Source organism: Chelonoidis abingdonii, chromosome 5 (genome assembly GCF_003597395.2).
Source record: "Chelonoidis abingdonii isolate Lonesome George chromosome 5, CheloAbing_2.0, whole genome shotgun sequence".
NCBI lineage: Eukaryota > Metazoa > Chordata > Testudines > Testudinidae > Chelonoidis > Chelonoidis abingdonii.
The window spans coordinates 21,413,743-21,434,177 of record NC_133773.1 but is presented as its reverse complement, the minus strand read 5'-3'; the positions used below and the strand labels follow the sequence as shown (position 1 = coordinate 21,434,177).

General features: G+C 40.9%; 1 protein-coding gene across 1 annotated transcript; it reads right to left on the bottom strand.

Moving 5' to 3' along the window:
* Positions 1 to 1,626: 1,626 nt before the first annotated feature.
* SPP1 (secreted phosphoprotein 1) lies at positions 1,627 to 9,245 on the bottom strand. The gene is made up of 7 exons (XM_032800217.2): positions 9,113 to 9,245; positions 7,684 to 7,750; positions 7,528 to 7,578; positions 5,186 to 5,290; positions 4,733 to 4,777; positions 3,306 to 3,575; positions 1,627 to 2,424 (listed from the first exon to the last, which is right to left on the bottom strand). Exons 2-7 carry the CDS (start codon positions 7,735 to 7,737, stop codon positions 1,996 to 1,998), a joined length of 954 nt encoding a protein of 317 aa, XP_032656108.1. The 5' UTR covers positions 7,738 to 7,750; positions 9,113 to 9,245; the 3' UTR covers positions 1,627 to 1,995.
* Between the last annotated feature and the right edge of the window lie 11,190 nt (positions 9,246 to 20,435).

Below are 20,435 nucleotides of genomic sequence, written 5' to 3'. Positions count from 1 at the left end.
GCCTTGGGCAAATTGCCCCACTTGCCCCCACCCCCCCGGATGGCCCTGGTTTGGGTGCGGGACAGGGCTCTGGGCTGGGGCAGAGTGTTGGGATGCAGGAGGGGGTGCTGGGTGTGGACTCTTGGAGGGAGTTTGGGTGCAGGAGGGGGTATGGGTTCTGGGAGGGAGTTTGGGTGCAGGAGGGTGCTGCGGGCTGGGGCAGAAGGGCTTCCAGGAGCAGAACATGGCCAGGGCAGGCAAGGAGCCTGTCTTAGCCCCATTGCACTGCTGGACTTTTAGCGGCCGGAGATTGCAATGGACTGGCAGAGACTCCAGGGTCGACCAGTTGATCATGATCAACCAGATGGTGACCTCAGCTCTAGACTATGATTTAAAGGTTTTAGAACATATAGAGAATGTCATTTTCTTGTCACAGAGTAAATATTCCTTATAGGCAAGAATTCTTTTAGCAGTTGATTAAATATATTCCATACTGGATTAAATTTACTCATTCTGTACTTTTTTCAAAACTGAGATTCAACACAGAAGGAATTTTCACTGTATTGTTATTGGCAAGACATGCACATAACAGAAATTAACATTTTTCAGCTTTAGAATCATGCCACTAGAGGTAAAACTTGCAAGCTACTGACTTAGTTAGAAAATTCAAATACTTGTCAGACTTTACGTTTAAAATGTGAAATGCAGAACAAAACCCAGGCCCCTTTTGAAATCATTTACAGACTCACTAAAGTGCAAATTTATTGCAGCCTCATGGAGAGTTTTCAGAATCCAAAAATCTCTTCTTTCATATTCTGTCCTGGTTTAGCAGTTGTTACAAAGCAAAAACATGTCAGATTGTTTTTTTAATGGCTGCTGAGTACAAAAGGAAAATACTAGTATGTGGATCCATAATGTAAATTTTACAAAGTCCTTGTATAGATAGGGATAGTTTGAGAAAAATCTTTGGGGGAACACGTTTGTTTGTTTGCATTACTAGGTAACATTACACATGACAAACTCCTTTTTGGATTTCTATCAGGAGGTGGAGACCGCCAATCACTGTCCTGGGTGGGATTAACACTGGAGTAATTCATTACTTTGGCAACTGAAATGCCTCAGTTTAACATGCAAGACCAAAAAAGTGGAAATGATAGTTTAAATATAGAAGGGATAGACAGAAGGAAACAGTTTGATTCTGCTCCCACTGAAGTAGATGAAAGTTTTTGATAGCCATTCTTTGGGAGCAGAACTGGGTCCATAGTGGGCAGCACAGTATTTAAGTTTAACTATATGTTCAATAATATTTTGAGGGTACAGTTAAATTACTTTGTAGTCAATTTGTGTGTGTGTTGTGGAGATGGGATAAATCTGAAGTTGTGACATTAGCAGCCAATGTGAGCGTAAATAAAGTGATGATAAGATTCCATTCCAATTTGTTCCTAAAGTAACGATAACTCTTTGTGATAATGGAAGAAGTCTCTGTTAATTATGTGTACTCCTAAAACTTGTGTGACTAAATATTGTTCATATTTTAGGAAATTAAAGTGGCAGCGTTCATCGATACAGCTCATTTTTTCTGAGCAAGAATTGGTGAGCTCAGTATGATGTGTAGTCTCCATTAATTACATTGACACAATACAGATGTACGGGGTTTTGTAGTTTTATTGAACTCACAAAATACAACAAAATATACACTGGAATTCTAAACCCATTTAAGTACAGTATCATATCAGGTAACATTCGCTCTGTGTGTAAAACTATGTTTGTCTTGATTCTCTATATTTTTCTTCATAACAGAATCACAATCAAATAGCACAGTAAAATATGCAGTAGCAGGGCTTACATTTCTGTAATGGAAAGGAGAGCTAACCCTGCATACTTGAGTTTGCCTGGTTAATAAAGCTGCCACTAACCACTGCTACAGCTAGAGATCAAAACCACAATGTGTTTAAATTAGCAAACAATTCTTGAAATGAATCTGTTTCCCCCTCCTCCCCCCATTTTTTTTCTGTTTTAAAGAGTGACTTCATTGTCTTCAATGCTGTTAAGGTCTTGAGGGTCTTCAGTGCTCTCAGAAGTTTGATTGCTATCATTGACTTCACGGATACCATCAACCTGTTGCAGGTCCTCAATTTGGGCCTGCTGCTGTTCTGTGCTTTCATTGCTCATGTGACTGTCTTCTGTGACATCAGGTTTCCTGTTGTCGCTGTCTGCCTCCACAGTGTCAAGCTGCTGTTGGCTGTCGTTTTCCATGCTCTTATCGTGTGACCTGCTGTTGACTTCATTGCTGTCCTGCATGTTACTTTTGTCATCTAGTTCCACGCTAATGTCAGATTTCCCTGGAAAGCGGCGTGCAGCAAGTTGGACTTCAGAGGAATCCACCTGCTGGCTTTCTGTGTCTGGTTTGCTGTCATCCTCCTCTGTGACCTTATGTATGATGAACTGTGCCAAACATAAAGGTAAAGCATAATTAATAGGCATCCTAGATTATGAAGAGCCAATGAATCACTAAACACTGCAATACTCCACTGAAACAGGGTTTGCCTTTTGAGTTCAGGTGATCTTCAAGACGTATAGGTTATTGGAGGGAGGGCACAAGATAGGAGGAGGAACAGGGGAGGTACTGAGACTTGTGAGTGCCGTCTGCTCCAGGCTGGGAAGGAGGGTCAGGGCGGTTCCTACCTGCTCTTAGGCCCATTTCACCCCTCCCCGTCTCATTTCTGCTCCCTAGCCTGATTCCAGGCCCCGAGACAGCTACTCCAGCCCCTCTTTCCCCTGCTTTCATCGCTGCACCCCCCCACCCATGATGTGCACAAGTTTAGGCAGTGGTCAAGCTCCCGAAATATTTCCATTGCGAGGGTGCTTGCCGTCCTGGTTCCACCTCCCCTGAGGTTATCCATGTTCTGCAAAGCACTGTGTACATTTACAGAGCTATAACAAATGTTTTATAGTGCTATACGAAACATCAGTTCAGTATTGGCCTCAAGTCTCACACATGATTATACCATGAGGCTGCTGGCCACCTGGAACAGTGGGACTATTTTCCTGTCTCAGTGCAGAGAGGAATATAATACTTACTAACTTTAATCATAGAATATTTTCATAGAATATTAGGTTGGAAGGGACCTCAGGAGGTCATCTAGTCCAACCCCCTGCTCAAAGCAGGACCAATCCCCAGACCATAACAAATGGAAATACACCCCTCTAATTTTTCCTGTAATTTTGTCAGTCTCCTCCATGGATAATGCCCACAAAGAAATTTCTGTTTTGAACATCCTCCTCCTTTTATGGTAACTCAGGAACCATTGCCAAATGGTACTTACCTTTCCTGCAGCTTTGTAGAGCTCACTAGACTTCTCCTTATGGTACATGCCTGCCAACTTTGCTTTTGCCCTCATTCTATAGGCCACGCTGTCTCCTCTGCCTGAATTATCTCCCCTTGTGGGGAGGGCAGGAGTTAAAGGTGTAGTTACTGGGGCATCAGTGGGAAAATCGGTGACAATATCCTCATCTGATTCATCAGTGTCATTGGAATCATTATCATCATGATCACCATCATCTTCGTTACTTACGCTTGCTGGCTCAGGCAGGCTCTGAAAAGCATAGAAACAATTTAATAGTGCAGCATGCAATTGCATTGTTATAGATGTGAGGTTAATATTATTATAGTATCTCTCTGCGGCTCTCTCAAAGCGTATTACACTGTTGTACATTCTAAAGCTGAGGCAGGCCGATAAGATCCTACCATGGCATGGTGAACGTGGGAGCAGCTCAAGGGTACTCCCATGATGAGACACATTTCTTGAGCAGAGACGCCAGAGCCAGGTAGGAAAGCTGGTGCTAATCAGGCAGAATGTAGCAGTATCTTAGAAATGAACTAGTGGCTTGGTGCACTTGGAGCAAAATGTGGAGAAATGTGTGTGAGCAGGGAAGCGGGGGGGGGGGGGGGGGAGGATCAGCAACTCTGTGATGTTCCCTCCTATGCTCCTAGAATCCCTGAGTGTTGTGGCTCTGGGGACCCAGGATCCAGAAAAGGTGAGAACAGCCCTCTCTAACATGCTCTATTGAGTTCTGGATAGATTTTCTGGTAACAATTTGTCCAGAAGTTACTTCTGGTTGGCCCAGCAGTAACTTATTTTCCACAGCTACTGACACTCCTCAAGGGGATTTCAGCAAACACTTCTATTCCTTCCAGTTAGAACAAGCCGGAGGGAACTACACAAGTAGATGATTGCTGAGTTTCCTAATCCCTTTGTGGAGGCAGGGGATAGCACGTGTCCTAAGGTTTGTCCTTCAGGTTTATGTATGTTTTAGTAGGTTTGTTCATTAATTGAGGTTTTGTCATAAACGGTTTCACTACAGATGCAGAATTTGTTTAGAGGCTGACATCCATCAAATATACACTTGTGGATCCCTTTGCTTTAACACCATGTAGATTTTTTGAGGATCTACTGTGCTGATTTCTTCAATATAATTAGTTATTCAGATCTCATTCTCCCACTGTTTCAGTGGGAGCTAATTACATTTTGCAGCGGGAGAATAGAGCCTTGAGTTCTGTAAACTGCTGTGCAAATTATAGAAATCTGGTTGCTTTATATTTTATTGATTCTGTCAGGAGTTTTGTTTTATTTAGGAACAGATGTCAAAGGAACTACTTTGGAAGAGAATGTTGTTAGAAAAAAATGGATATTGGGATATGGTTGCTGCTGTGCTGTATACAGCAAGGCTTGAGGTGTGGATGAAGACTTACCTGCTGCTCGGTGTCCTCAACACTTTCGTCTGAAGAAAAACAGTCCTGAAAAAAAATATGAAAAGGAAATGTAAATGTGGAGAAACATATCTAATACAGCTGCTAAAAAAAATTATGGCAATTCCCACGCAAAAATTGTGGAAACAATTCAAATTTTTTCAACTTTGAGAAATTTTGATCAGCTGGTCTAAAAATGGCAACAACAAGAATTGTGACACATTTTTGTAGGAAACTAGAAAAATTTCCACCTGCTCTACTTTTAACCTTCTTCTAGGTTTGTTATTCTGGGAGGTGATAGAAGTTCCACGCTTGCTATTGTTACCATTGTGGCTATCACTAAGGCTCTTCTGTGCTACCTTTCTTACTGTACAAAATTTTCCTACAAAGCAAGGTTTCTATAAATTTCTCTTCTAACCATTTCTGCAGGTAGCTATATAGTGTGGCTTTAGATACCTGTTGAGGTGGTACCAGAAGTTCTTGTGTTTGTGCTGATCTCACACGTGATTGTGTATGCACATGCTGATGGTGATGTCTGTGAGAATGATGGTTCCTGGAATCCTGGAAATAATAATAAGAACCAGGGTCACAATTTAAGATGAAACAGATAAGAGCATATGACTTGAGGAGAACACAAATGGTGAAGCTGTTTTTCATGCAGATATGGCATGTGAAATTTCTGCTCTCTTTGTATCTCATTTGTTTTTACTCATTTACTAAGATGGAATAAAGTGCGGAAGAAGTCAACAATCCAAATATATATTTATATGTGAAAGGACATAATATGAGAGGTGTGTCTATACCAAACTCCTGGAGGTAAACATTCTTGAACCTTGTGAACGTTTAGATCAGAATTTTGCTGCTGGTTCCTGTGTCAGTCATAATCAGAACACTCTCTCCTCCACCGCCCCCAGAACCCAAACACCTCCTGGTTTTGGGGAAGTTTGGATTTGGATCCAAATGTTGTGGGTTGCACCACTCATTACATAAAATACATATAATCAAACAATGGGCTTAATTCTCCTCTCATTTACACTGGCATAAATCAAAGTAACTCCACTGAAGTCAATGTAAATGAGAGGAGAATCAGGTCCAGTGCATTTATTAGCTTACTCATTCCAACACTGCAGGCATGCTATCACTATTTCAGTTATTGGTCTAAGCCTGTACTGGTGCGTGACCTGATTACCTGTGGTTACCAGGCAACATACTAGACCATGGTATGTGAGGCACAAGGGTTAAGCATTAACTGGCACCTGGACCAATTTTGTCATTTATTTTCTAAAGAAATAAACAGAAGAGTCCCTTGCCCAGACAGGATTCTTTCTCTCTCAAGGTAAGAAATGAGAATGTCATTGACTGATACAGCTCTAAGTAAGGAGCTGCGTGGTGTGACAATGCCCCAGCATGAACATTAGGAGGCACAATCTCCTTCAGGGTATGTCTAAACAGCAAAGAAAAACCTGCAGCTGGCCCGTGCCAGGGCTCACAGGACTTGAGCTGAAGGGCTGTTTCATTGCAGTGTTGACATTCGGGCTCAGGCTGGAGCAGGGTGCAGGATGAGCATGCTTTCTGCCACACGCTCCCCATTGGGCACCTGCGGAGCTGTGTGGAGGGAGAGAAATTATGTCCCCACTTCCTCATTACCACTCTGTGCTCATTTGGGGTGCCCAGTGCTTCAGATGCAGTAGGAGGGAGCCCTTACTATACCTCGGCTTCTTCGCCTCATTGAACACCTCAGCTGTGACTAGTCATTTTCTGGAATGTCGGAGCCCAACTCTCTCTCGACAAACATATCTGGAGTCTCACTGGGGCGGCACAGAGTATAAGAGCAAAGTGTGTGTGTGCTTGTTAAATCAGCAGTGTATGATTTAGAACTATTTGACAAATACATGCAGCACACACATCCAAATGTGCCATAAATTAACCTTTCCTGTGACATTATCCTGTGTTGTGCAGAGCACCTCCTGGCAGGTGCTGAGTGCCTTCAAATCCATTCGAGCTGAGGAGGGGGAGTACTCCATAGGATCAGGCCTTTGGATAGTGGGCTGTTGTGTACATTTATCAGAGTGTTCTGTCCATGCATTCAATGTGGATCTATCTATTTTTGAATATGAAACTCATTCTTAAATACATTGTGACTTTTGCAAAATATTCTGCAATACATTTAATAGCATACCGTGGTGTAGTGCATATATAAATATAATAGTGAAACTTACCAAAACAATTTTGTTTTATAATGAGGTGTCCTTGATTTTAAAACTCATTAGTTCTATGGTAACCTGCGAGATTCTGGGGTGATCTTACAGCACCAGATTCTGACACCCTTATTGACCCTGAGTCGTACCGTACTCTGAGAACAGTCTCATTGAAATTAATGGGTCCATTCATGGAGTAAGATGCTACTCAAGATGAATGAAAGTATCAGAATCTGGCCCACAGTGACTGATGTGAATCATTAAGACTATGCCATATTGTAACTCTTTTTTTTTTAAAGGAGTTTGAGTTTAAAAGTTTGTGATTAAACAAATGGATCTATAAAGATACGCAAGGGCATATCTTTTAAAGGTATTAGGCCAGATACCCAGATGGTGTAAAGTGGCATAGTTCCACAGAAGTCAATGAAGCTACACTGATTTACACTAGATGAGAATCTGGCCATAAAATTCAAGTTAGGTAAAGTTTTGTGAACAGCTATAGTTACAGTGAATCAGAGAGTGCAATTTAACATAGCTGAGGTGGTGACGATTAAATAAGTAAAGGAATGATAGAAAAGTTGGATTGTAAAAAGAGCTTACATGGTTTTCTTCAGAGCTCTCTGAGATGGCTTGATGCTTCAATTTACTCACCTTGAGGGGTGAAGAGAGGAAAGAAATTTTCACTATACATTCACTGTTAATATATGAAGGAAATATACAACTTTTTGCTTGTTGTTACATGTCTGATATACTTACTGGTAATGCAAAGGAGATGGTGATGAGGCACAAACAAAGCACTGCAATCTTCATTGTGATGTTTTACCTGGAAAAGATATTGTAACTGTGAGTTGACAATACTAAAAAATTGCAAGCATACTATAGGCTTTTTATTTCTCTCTTTGTGTTCCACTGTGCTCAGCTGAAGTTTCCACTGAGGATTCAAACTCTCCATGCCAACCGTTCTCTCTCTGTCTCTGCAACCTCTGCCCTGTTCTGCAGCTAATCAGAGGAGGGGAGCAGAAGCTCAATAATCCCATGCCAGAAGAATTAGCTGTGTAGATTTTTAATTCATTACTGAGTCTCTACTCAAGTGTTACGAGAGTTTTAAGCCTGACACTTCAAAGTGTTAAGCTAGGAGCTGAGGATGTTCAGTCCCTCACAAAATGTAGTCCTGCGATCTGGTGATTTGAGCTAATGAGGGAAAAGCTTTAGGAATAAAAGAAAAATGCTGATAAAGGACCGATTTAGTTTCATACAAACAGAGAAAGCAAGACAATTTTTTTTGTCTCCCTTACAGTTAGTATAAATCTAGTTTTCAGAACATAATTGGAATTAAAGTTGGAATAAAGTAAATACAAAAATCAATTTATATGAACAAAATCTGCTTCTTGGTAGATCAAATCTTTCAAGAAACTTGAAGCCAAGAGGCCATGTATCTGATTAAGTATTGAAGGACAAATTAAAAAACAAAACAGAACACCCAACCAAACCAAAAAATGAAAAACCCCATGCAGAGTCTATGAGAAAAGGAAATTTGAGGCAGAGATATTTGCTTTTAGGGAAGGAATACATTAGGTGTCCCTAAATCTCTGACTGCCAGAAGGTGGGACTGGACAACAGGGGATGGATCACTCAATAAATTGGCCTGTTTTGTTCATTGCCTCTGAAACATCTGGCACCTGCCACTTTCAGAAGACAGTATACTGTGTGAGATGGACCTCTATGACAGTTCTTATGTTCTAAACAATGCATTAAACAGATACTGTACTAGAAGTAATGAAATTTCAATTATTATAAAAGAAAAGTAAAATATCCCATCCAGGGTGCTCATTCAAAGCCCTGCAAGTCTGCCAGAAGAGCGTGGCATGTGATGTGACAATGATTACATTTTGGCAGTACACTCTTCTTTTCAAGTGGCAGCTTCAAATTTCTAGCACTTGACTCAGTGGCAGGAATTTAAACCACCTCCATCCCTAAATGAACAAACAGATCTAAAATGATAATTTAACATAGTGTGCTGCAGCCCTATACTTTACTGCTCTGAAGGCTCACCCTTCAACAGGGGAATTAGAATGTTTTTAAAGTTGAACTAAAAACTAGACTATTTAAAACTCTACTGCCTGAGGTTCACATGAATAAAAACTTAATACAGCACCAAATATTAGGTAGTGAAATGTGCATTTACCTTTCTTGGTGTCTGGATCAGAAGGGTAGAATCTAAAGTGTTGTTAGCTTTCACTGTGCAGCAGCTCAAGCCAATTTGCTCTGAAAGGATTCAGACTTCCTTTTCTCTCCTCTTCTGCTGCTGGACATCTGCAACCTTCTGGAATTTAAATGCTGTTCCAGACATCAGCCAGCCAATCCCCTGGAGGTGGAAAGGATGAGGTCATGAGGTTTCTTGCCACTGTCCTGCCCACATTCTCCTACACTTCCTCTTTGGTTTTGTGGCTTTCAAAGCAAACAAAAGCTATTCTATGGTTAAAACGTTACTTATGTTCAATATCATTAACCAGTTAGAACACACAGCATTCAGTATCACGTAGGAGGACTTCAGGGATCACATGTGTTCTACTTTTGTTTAAGGCAGAATCAACAATTGTCCAGAAGTCTTTCATTCCTCCTTCCAAGCGTGGGAGACCAAAGCTCTTAGTTAATGTGTCACGGAGGATAAAAATCTGCCCTTAAAAAAGGATGGGTCAAATTCTGCTCTCAGTGATGTGTGTGTTTTACCCCATTGGTTTCAACAGGATTGCACATTGGGTACTGGGAGGAGAACATGGCCCACTAGTTTTTGCATGTAAATGATAGGGATGTTGATTTCTATGCAGATCTCCCAGCTGGTATTCTGCTTCCAGAAAGTTGACAAGCAGGGTTGGCCCTAGAGTCACTGGAGCCCTAGGTAAAAAAAAAGGTTTTGCCCTATCTCCCATATTTCTCCCTGTTCTCTTCCAGCTACTCCTCTGGATCCTTCCCAGTTTCATTTCTGCCTTCAAGGATGTTTCCTGATGTCAGTTCAATCATTTACATTGGGTACCTTTGGTGCCAAATATACTCCAGAGTACTTTGAAGTAGTTAAATTTTAAAGCAGGTGCAGTCAGATTCTTGGACATGTTTAGGACTAACGGCGCCCACTGCTCAAGAATGAACTATAGCATTTGGAAGTGAGGGACCATGTGGATTGAAACTCCATAGCTGTAAAAGAGTGATGTGGTACAAGCCAGTTGATGGTCTCAATACTATTCCAGCAAAGCCTTCCTTAAATGTATTGCCCTAGACAGACCATGCTTAGTTTGTTGGGTGTTGAAGAATCACTAAGCACCCATCTTAATTTCCTCAACACAATAACTAGCTTTAATTTGACACAGAAAGAAAAGTCCAAGTAGTATTTTAGAAAGCAAAACAGCATTCTAATTTCTAACCTGTTGGGAAAAGGGCATCTTTTGCTTTATCTCTGATCTCAGACAAAGCCAGATTGCATGATTAAACATGGGTGCATACTAGAACATCAGCTGTGACAAGGTATCATCTTTTGTCTGTTACCAAGCACTTCTAGTTAATAGGAATTTAGCAGGTACCCATTATTCTCATCTAGTTAGTCCATGTACAGCAGCCTGGAGATAATGAACTCTTCTGTCAGATGACTAGAAATACTGTGCAAAACACAGCTGGAACATCAGGAAGGGATTTTCAAAAATACTCAGCACTAGCCTAACCCTAAGCATTGACCTTAGTAGGAGAAAAGTTAGATCAATGCAGAGAGCTTTTGAAAATCCCACACCTAATTTATGCCTATGGCTTCTGCTGATAGCAATATATGGACCTTTGAAATATTGCTGTAGATTCCTAATTCACAAGTATGTTGTGAAAATTAATTCTTGTTTGTAAAGTGCTTTGATATCCATGGAGGAAAGTGTGACCTAAGTGTTACCTGAATAATAGTTCTAAAAGTGTATAATCAAACATATATGTCAAGTTTCAGAGGAGTAGCCATGTTAGTCTGGATCTGTAAAAGCAGCAGACTCCTGTGGCACCTGATAGACTAATAGACGTATTGGAGCATGAGCTTTCGTGGGTGAATACCCACTTCGTCGGATAAAATCAAATATATATGTCTAGAATGAATAATTTAAACACTTTGTAAGGCTCACCACTTTTGAAGTCAAGTTGCTGTAGTTTATTACTAATGTTTTCAATTCTGTGTGTTAAGGAACTCTTTAGTCTAAGTACCTAAAAATTTAAATGAAGGTTTACATGTAAAAAAGAAGTAAAGGGAACTATATGGTTTAGTTCGAGATTTTCAGAAATAGGCACCTAAAGTTAGGCTCTGAGTGGCCTGGTTTTCAAAAATGCTGATCACCTTGTGTCTCCCAGTGATTTAGGACTTTTGAAAACCAGCCCTGTTATTTAGGTATTTAAAGGTGGATTTAGGAGTCGAACTTTAGATACCCATTTTTTGAAAGTTTCGGCCTCAATATTAATTAACAGTGAAGCTGGAAAAACTAGGTATTTATCAATATTAATTAATATTTATTTGCACTTAGGGACTGGTCCAAAGGCCACTGTAGTGAATAGAAATACTCTCATTGACTTCATTGGACCTTTAGTGGGTCTGGCCCTTAAATAGCATAGCACTTTTAGTCCAAGAATACCAAAACTCTCTACAAATTATTCTCACAATCCCCTTGGAAGGCAAGTATTACCTCTATTTGAACAGAGCGAGAAACTGAGGCACAGAGAGATTAAATGACTTGCACATAATGCAAAGCAAATCAATGTGTAATCCTGTTTTACCACTAGCGCACTGCCTTCCATACCGAGCTCAGTGAAACCCACATTTTCTAGTTCATCCATTAATGAAGCACTGGAGAAACGAACACTACATTGCACAGAAAAAACAAATCATGATGTTTTGTTCTTCAAAACTTAAGTTTTCCACTTTGTGAGAACCAATATTTGTCCCAAGGGGTACCACATTATTATGCAAATTGCTTCAGTATCTGTAAGAGCATGAACTAACTTTTAAACCTGCTAAACACATTTTTACTTTGGTGATTATGAATTATTTATTTCTCTGAAATATCTGCTCTAGGAATGATTCTGGGGAAGGTCTCTGGCCTGTGCTATATGGGAGGTCAGACCAGATCATCACACTGGTCCCTCCTGGCCTTGGCATCTATTAATTTCACAAGCACATCAGCATAAATTGGTTGGTAGAGCTCAGATACTTTACCACTTTATTCACACTGCAGTTTATTCAGTAACCAGCCATTTGAATAAATGTTAATTTGGTTACTTATAGGTAATGATTTCTGGGGTGTTTGTTAGAACACCATCTTCCAAGGGTTAACCCTAAGACCCGTAATAAGGTACTCATAGTAAGTAGGTATATTTCTAAACTACCACCAGATGGCAGTGCTTCTGAATACTGTTGTGACAACTAAACAGGCAGCCTGTTTCTGTTGTTTATGCAGATACTCGGGTTTATAGAAGTATTGATTTAGTAAGAGCTAAGGATCAACAGTGATGTTTTGCTGTAATCCAGGGACAGGACATAAAATGACTGTCAGTAAACTGCTATATTTTCATGCAAAATCAGCTTATGTAAAGCTGTATTAAATTTAGCACTTGTCTCATGTCTGTCATTTGTGGTTACCCCTCAGCAAGAAACATAGTACAGTAATACCAAAGGTCTCCCTCCTCCGCATGGTGCTGCCCAGCTGAGAACTCCTGTATGCTGTGAAGTAGGTGGGTGCTTAGTGAAAGCAGAAGCAAACTGGCTGCTAGAATGGAATAGAAGGATCAGTTTTGTATTTTTATTTACCATTTTAAAATGCTTAAATCTGGAGAGCACGAGTCGGTATATACAGGGGCAACATAAATAGCTCTCCGGAATCTGCATATGGTGGAGTTTCCACAAAGTAACTGGAAATGTGCAAAATGCAATTGCATGGGGATGCAATTAATTGCATGCAGGCAAGATCTGCTATTCACCTGTCTTGACACATGATCTTTTAACAACACTGAGTTCCTTTTTGGATAACGTCAGGAATGTGGTGTTAGACTGTTAAAGTGTGGTTATTTTTCACTGTAGAAATCCACTATCAATGCTGCTATCTTTTTCTAAAATCATGAACTAGGTCTTCAATACAGTGACAGGAGCTGACAGTAGTTCCTCTGGCCTGTATGGGAAATTCCAATCTGCCTTTAGATGTGGCCATTATTCACCCCCCACAGTCTTTCTCTCTCCTGCCGTGTAATGACTTCCTTCTTTTGGTGGAATATTTCCCATCAGAACTCTGGCTTATCTGGCTTGTCTGATACTGTATTGTGCAGATGATCTGGCTATGTCCTGAGCAGTATTCTGTGTTAGCATCAATGTCATTCTTTTTTATATACCATTAAACTAGACACAAGCCTGAACCAAAACCTGAGATCCAAATATACCCAGACTCTGGGAAGATTTAAATCTAGATCTTGAGCTGAACTTTTCATCTTGAGCCCATCTCCTTGGGGTGGTTTATATGCACTGTTTATGGAAGTGACAATATGTGGTAGTTTAGTAGAAGTCATCTCCTAATAAAGCTGGAACAGAACTTATTCAGTAGATTTAGGGTCACTTTGCAGTGGTCACTGAAGGTAGGAGGTTGCCTTATGATGATTTTTTGGGTATTAGTTTCACTATACTTCCATCGCATAAACACAGCACATCTCCAGACTCAGTCTGGACCCCTTTACTATCCGACAGTCCCCACACAGGCCAACTCCCATTAACTCAGTGGGAGTTTGCTTGTATGAGGACTATAGGATCACAGTGTTAGTAAAAGGTATCACTTTTAGTGAACGTTTCTGGTTATTTAGTTTAGGGGGACAGCTAAGCTCCAAATTTTCCATACTGTAAACTATTATAAGCTAGCCACCTGAGATAAAGATAATAGAAATCAGTTCTTCTTGCTTCCCGGTGTAAGTTCATCCCCCAGGAAGCTCAGGAGAGATTCTTCTGTCCTTTATAAAGTATTGCATTAGTTTGTCAGTGCCATGTGGTTTGCTTTTGTCTGAAGCATCAGATTCTGGCAACTGAAAGAGACAAGACACCACATCAGATGGACCAATAGTCTGATTGTATATGGTATGTCCTTTGTTTCTACAATTCCATCTCATTTATTTTAAAATTAAAGCTCTGTTAACCAAAAAGTAAAACTACAGCCATTGTTACTTCATGATCCTGTAAGAATTTGGTTGTGTTACTGCAGTGGGGAACCACAGCCACCAGAGGGTGCTAAATTTAACTAACAAAGCCATGTGCCAGACACCACACTGATTTCATTGGTGACCTCTTCACTTGTTGGTAGACAAGATAATAACAGAACAAAAACAACGTGAAGCCCTGTTGGTTTGTGCACCATAAGAAAGAGGAGGTGGGAGGGATAGGGAACAATGTCTTCCAGATGGAAAAGGACAAAATTGGGAAGGGCAAACATGTTATCTCCAAGTTTCTAAGAGCACAAATGAAAAACTATTTTGAAAAATCACTTGGCAGTGCTCCTGTAAATAACATCTTTGTGGTCAGAACTTCCCAAAGAAAAGCAGGCTTAGTAGTAAATAGTGGTTTATATGAAAAACAACCAAGACATTTTTGCAGTGCATTTTGGAATGAGATGTTACTGAAAAGTGCCTCAAAAACTGGACTTTTTAGCCTTATGTTATATATCTCAAATACCCCTGAATTTTCTGTCTAACTAAAGCCCCAGAGCAGGAGACATGTTCATAGTTACAGTTCACATTTTTGCCTTTGCACAGACAACGTATATTTCCATATACCGTAACATCTGCTTCCATTTCCTGAAGAGCACTCTTTCTACTTAGTTTAATTAGATCCGTGGTGGAGAGAGAAAAATTGGCTGCAAAACACTTTGGAAAAGAAACTGCACCAGTGATCCTTGTGTCTGAAAACACAAGCTTATTACATTCAAAGGTCAGACTTTTCCAATGTAGGTGCACAAAGTTAAACACACAACCCCATATGTGGGCACTTAAATAGGGTGCTTAACTTTAGGTACCTATATTTGAAAATATTGGCCCCAAATGTTAGTCTTTCTTTATATGCAACATGTCAATAAGTCTCATGATCCAGAATTTGGGTGTTGTTTTGACTGTCATGGTGGAAGCATGAACCTGATTCACATTTACACTGAAGTCCCTTTACACCACATAATTTACATCTTCTTTAAGGTCTTTCTATACTGCTAGAGCAGTAGGGGCCTTAGTATAAATGAGAATGAGGACCCATATTTCTAGTATTACAAAGACCCTTTACTATCTGTGTAATAGACTATTAGAAGTAAATATTTATATGATGGTAGAACCAGGTTTGCCAGTTTTGGTTGGATGTATTCCTGGAGGTTTCATCTCATGACATAATCTTCAATTAAAGATTAATCTTTAATTCTTGGAGACTCCAGAACAATACAGAACAATACAATTTCTTGTTAGCGTGAAATACAGATTTACAGATCCTATCATGCAAATTTATCATCTTCTATAACAGGGATAAATCATGCCTGCAAATCATGCATCAAAGTCATTAAATTGGCTACACATCTGATAAAAAATAAGGTATTCAAAAGTTTAACAAATAGAGGGAGAGCACCGAAGATGCTCCTCGCCTGGGGCGCCATTTGATCAAGGGCCAGCCCTGGTTACAAGGCTGTCACACTCTCAGGCATCAGAATGACATTAATTAATGCAAAATGGCTACCACCAAGTTATGGCTAATCCTAAATGTTCAATTCAAGTGGACTTTATACTGTCGTTGGAGTCATTAGTGGTGATGTTAATCAGGACCGGCTCCAGGGTTTTTGCTGCCTCAAGCGGCAAAAAAAAGAAAAGAAAAAAAGCTACACTGCTCCACCGCGCCACTTTCTTCTTTGGCAGCAATTTGGCAGCTGGTCCTTCCCTCTGAGAGGGACTGAGGGACTCGCCACCAAATTGTCGCCGAAGAGCCGCCCCTTCCCCTTGGCCATGCCAAGCACCTGCTTGCTTAGCTGGTGCCTGGAGCCGGCCCTGATGTTAATATCCTGGGATCATGGGTCCTCTCACATGCAAGATCCATCACACTGCTCTATTCTTACTAGTAATAGGTAATCCTCGAAAGGTTCTGAGGGTTCAGTTCAGAGAAGCAGCCAAAAATTAAGGGAAAGGGAGTCTGCTCTGGGTTCTCAAATTTTGTAGCTCTGTGAACAACCTACATCCCCATTCACTGTACTTCCTGAATCTCTAACTCAGGCTAAGCTCAAGTGGAGGTTCGAGGTTCCATGCAAATGCTTTGCACAAACTCTAAATATTTGTTTCCTGAATAACCTTAAAGCATAAAATAAAGAAAAAAATGTGAGAGACTAGGAAGAAGCTGGTTTCCTCAAAGGAAAATATTGCATGGATTTAAAGGCAGTTCCATAACAATATGGGTGTCAGTTTCCCAGTCATTTCCTCCACCATTTCAAGCATGCCTGTGTGTCAGGCTAAGCAACTTGTGAACACAGCAGGTTTTGTTTCACACTTATTCAGTGAATGAGACTGATTGCAATACATTTTCCAGATCCTGCCTTTGCATTTTTGGGAAGGTCTGCTGGTTACAACACTATGCACAGACCCTGCCCAAAGATCTTAGGAGATGATTATTTGGGAGACAACCCAAATTTAATGGAGTCATTCTGCATTAAAACTGTCTGCATGTAATTTTTGATTCCATCCCTGCCCCCACTACAGAAACAGAGCCAAGCTGCTTGCTTCTTCCAAGCCTGAAGATCAGTTTACATTTTCAAACCTCTTTTTAAGAGAAAAGATCTAGAAACTTTTCAGAATTTGAGAGCTGAGATTTTCTCTTGTACATTTCTAGCTCCACAAACCGGAGGTGCTGTGAGATAAAAGTAGGGTCCTGGGTTTTGTAGGGCCCAAAGGCTGGCTCTGACACTAGCAGATATAGACTCAAGATGCCTGTGGTTTACTGAAATTTAATCCTGCTAAACTATTGTCCTTTGGAATTTAATGCCAGCTACAAAAGTCCATGCAAGATCTTTCTCCAATTCTTATGCCTCATTGACATATTTAATACTGCCATCTATGCAGTAACAGCTCAGAGATTAGTTGGACTCAGAATTGTCAGGTTATTTTCAAGTCACTTCAGTTGCTAGTGTGAAAAGTGAGTCATCATATATTTCAGTATCTAATATGAGCTTTAAAACAACTGAAAAAATTCTACATATCTTTGTTTGCCCTGGGTGTAGTTTTTTGTTCCCATTAAAAACAAAAATAGGCAAAAATGTTCAAACCTGGATGCCTGAAGTTAGTCTGAAATCAGGCAGCTTTCATTTAGGTGCCTAGCTATGGATTTGGGTGCCAAGTTTAAATATGTTGACTTTGTACATGAACTAGGAATCTGGTTCTAGTTTGCACTAGTATTATATATGAACTAGAATAGAAGACTTGTTCCTGTTACCTGCAGGAAATTCCACATTCCCAGTGGGGCAATTGAGTATGCTGTAAGGGACTCTAGGTATTGGATACCATTTGGATCAAGTGTTTGAGAACCAAAGGGTGTAATCGTGTAGCATACTGAGCTGTTCCAGCAAGGTGCTGAGTGCCATCTGTGACTGTACCTCCCATAAGGCTTTATGGAAATATGCTTAGAATGTGTTTTATGCTACATATGCCGTGTAACATCTCCGTAAAGGTTATGATTTACTGAATATATTAATCCTATTTGTACACATATATCATTTTTGTATTCAAAGTTATGAATGCTATGAATGTTGGCTGTGTACTGGGTTGGTTTCTAAATAACCTTAGTAGAGCATTTGGTCAGTTCCTGGAGAAAGGAATGCTGAAATTAAGTACCTAATCAAGAAACACTTAAAGGACAATGGATCATGGAATGCTCCAGTCCACATAAGAGGACATTCAAGGTAGCATGTAAACAATGGATGCTACCTGTAAGAACCGTGAGTCATACATGGACAAGTAACTCGCCCAGGGGACTCCTAAAATCCATCTTGGAACTGCACTTTGCATAGGAGTGAGGAGGGGGAGACCCCTCCATTTGGTCTTCAGCTGGCGAAAGAGAGGAGCCATCATGAAGAATCCCCTAGCTACCACCTGAGCTGGAACAAGAGCTGTACCGGGGAAGAATTGTGCCCAGGCCTGGAAGGGATCTAATCTAAGGAAAAAACTTACTGAAGCATCTCTGAGGGTGAGATTAACTGTATTCAGTTCAATTAGACATAGATTTGTGCATTTTATTTTATTTTGCTTGGTGTCCTACATTGTTCTGTCTGTTACTACTTGGAACCACATAAATCCTACTTTCTGTATCTAATAAAATCACTTGTTAATTAACTCAGAGTGTGTATTAATACCTGGAGGGGCAAACAACTATACATATCTCTCTATCAGTATTATAGAGGGTGAACAATTTATGAGTTTACCCTGTATAAGCTTTATACAGGGTAAAATGGATTTATTTGGGTTTAGACCCCATTGGGAGTTGGGCATCTGAGTGTTAAAGACAGGAACACTTTTGTGAGCTGCTTTCAGTGAAGCCTGCAGCTTTGGGCAAGTAATTCAGACCCTGGGTCTTTGTTAGAGCAGATGGGTGTGTTTGGCTCAGCAAGATAGGGTGCTGGAGTCCTGAACTGGCAGGGAAAGCAGGAGCAGAGGTAGTCTTGGCACATCGGGTGGCAGCTCCCAAGAGGGTTTCTGTGATCCAACCCATCACACCATCAGTGCCCACTGAAGTGAGCTTCGAAACTACCCTTCTGATTAATCCCAAAGCCTGAGCACCACAGCAGATGTAACTCTCCAGAATTAAGGAAAGGCAATAGGACCTGTGCACCTCAATCCTTTAGGTGCTTTGGAGAACCTCCCCCTAAATGAAGTCAGGGGGATTTGAGGACACTTAGCATCTTGCCAGAGCTGGCCCTAATTCCAAGAAAACTGAAGTTGGTTGAAAGTGCTAGGACTTTATTTTGAGTTGTTTTTTTCAAGGGGTGGGGGGAAGAGGAATGCTGGTGACATAAAACTTGTTTCCTCCACCACACACACCTTCTTGAATTCATTTATTTTCCTCTTTTCAGTCCTTATGACATTTTCTCTTCCCACCAAGCACAAAAAAAAAGGGAATGATGGAATTATTTGCAGCTGCAGAAGTAGAAGGAAGGAAAGAGGTTTTCTTAGTCTTGTGAAATTGTGGAAAGTCACAAGATGGCTGTTTCACCGACTGCAGGAAATTTTTTAGCAGAACATGATGGAAATGACTATTTGGGGCCACAGTGTGCTCACTCTCATCTGTACTCATCACTGCTGCCACCACATGAAGGAAACCTCCAGCTCTTACACGACCAGGAAAACAGGAGGGAGAAAAGGTAACAGGAGAGCATGGCAAGGAGCAGATGTAAGCGAAGGACTAGGGGCCAACTTCTGTTCTCGGTTACACGGAGGTAATGCTACTGAGTGCACAGAGATCATGGCCCACGTTCTGAAGCTGTTGATTAATGAAATTATCCTTTTCAATCAACTGCAACTACATTAGCTGAAAGCATGCCACTGCTCTGTGCTTATTTTTAATTCCAGAGCTATGATACAAGAAGTCAAGGGTGAGCAAGTCTACATGGTGTGCTAGGTACACATGTGTGCATTTGACCCTTTTCAAGGCAGAGAATGAGATACAGTTGTATCCGCCATCCTTTAGCACCTTACACACATTATACTAAGGCTGTAAAAGCATAGAGTCAGAAGGAACCGCAAGGGTCATCTAGTCTAACCCCCAAGTCTACACTTAGGTAGGGTGTAGAGTACAGGTACTGCAAGTGTAGCTGCATGCTGCAGGGAATGGTTCCAGAAGTGGGGAGGCACCAGGACACTGCAGTAGGAGGTACTGCTTGGGCATGTAGGGAGCCAACGTAGGCTACACTCTGTGGGGAGCCGTGCTTCGCTGGCTTCACTGCTATTTATACTCATGCTAGCTGAGCATGCAGTGTCTGTACTCTACACACCATTGTAAGTGTAGACATAGCCTACATTGGAACCATTGTGCTGTATGGCAAATTCAGAGCTCAGTGACAAACTCAAGATAGTTTAATCTAGCTAGTCCATGCTGAAGTCCACCATGTTGCAGCTTCACTTCCATCAGTACCCAAGCTAGCTATAATAAAGTAGCTCAGACACATCTACATATGCTGCAGTTATACCCCTGGATTGTGGAGTGGGCACACGCTTAGTGTGTGGATGAGTTAGTCTGCAAGGAGGTGCCACCAATCCCCTGAGGCAGACTTTTTCAAATCTTTTAAAATGTCCACTTCCCTGGTAAACACTTGGAGCTGGGAATCTGGAAAATTGGCCAGTGTTATCTAATTAACCTTTGAACCCTGGGCCACATAGCTGTCATTAGCTGTACAGTAAACTTCTGTCTGCCATCCTTTCTGACCCTGCCACTATCTTTACAAGCTCCTAGGGTGGAT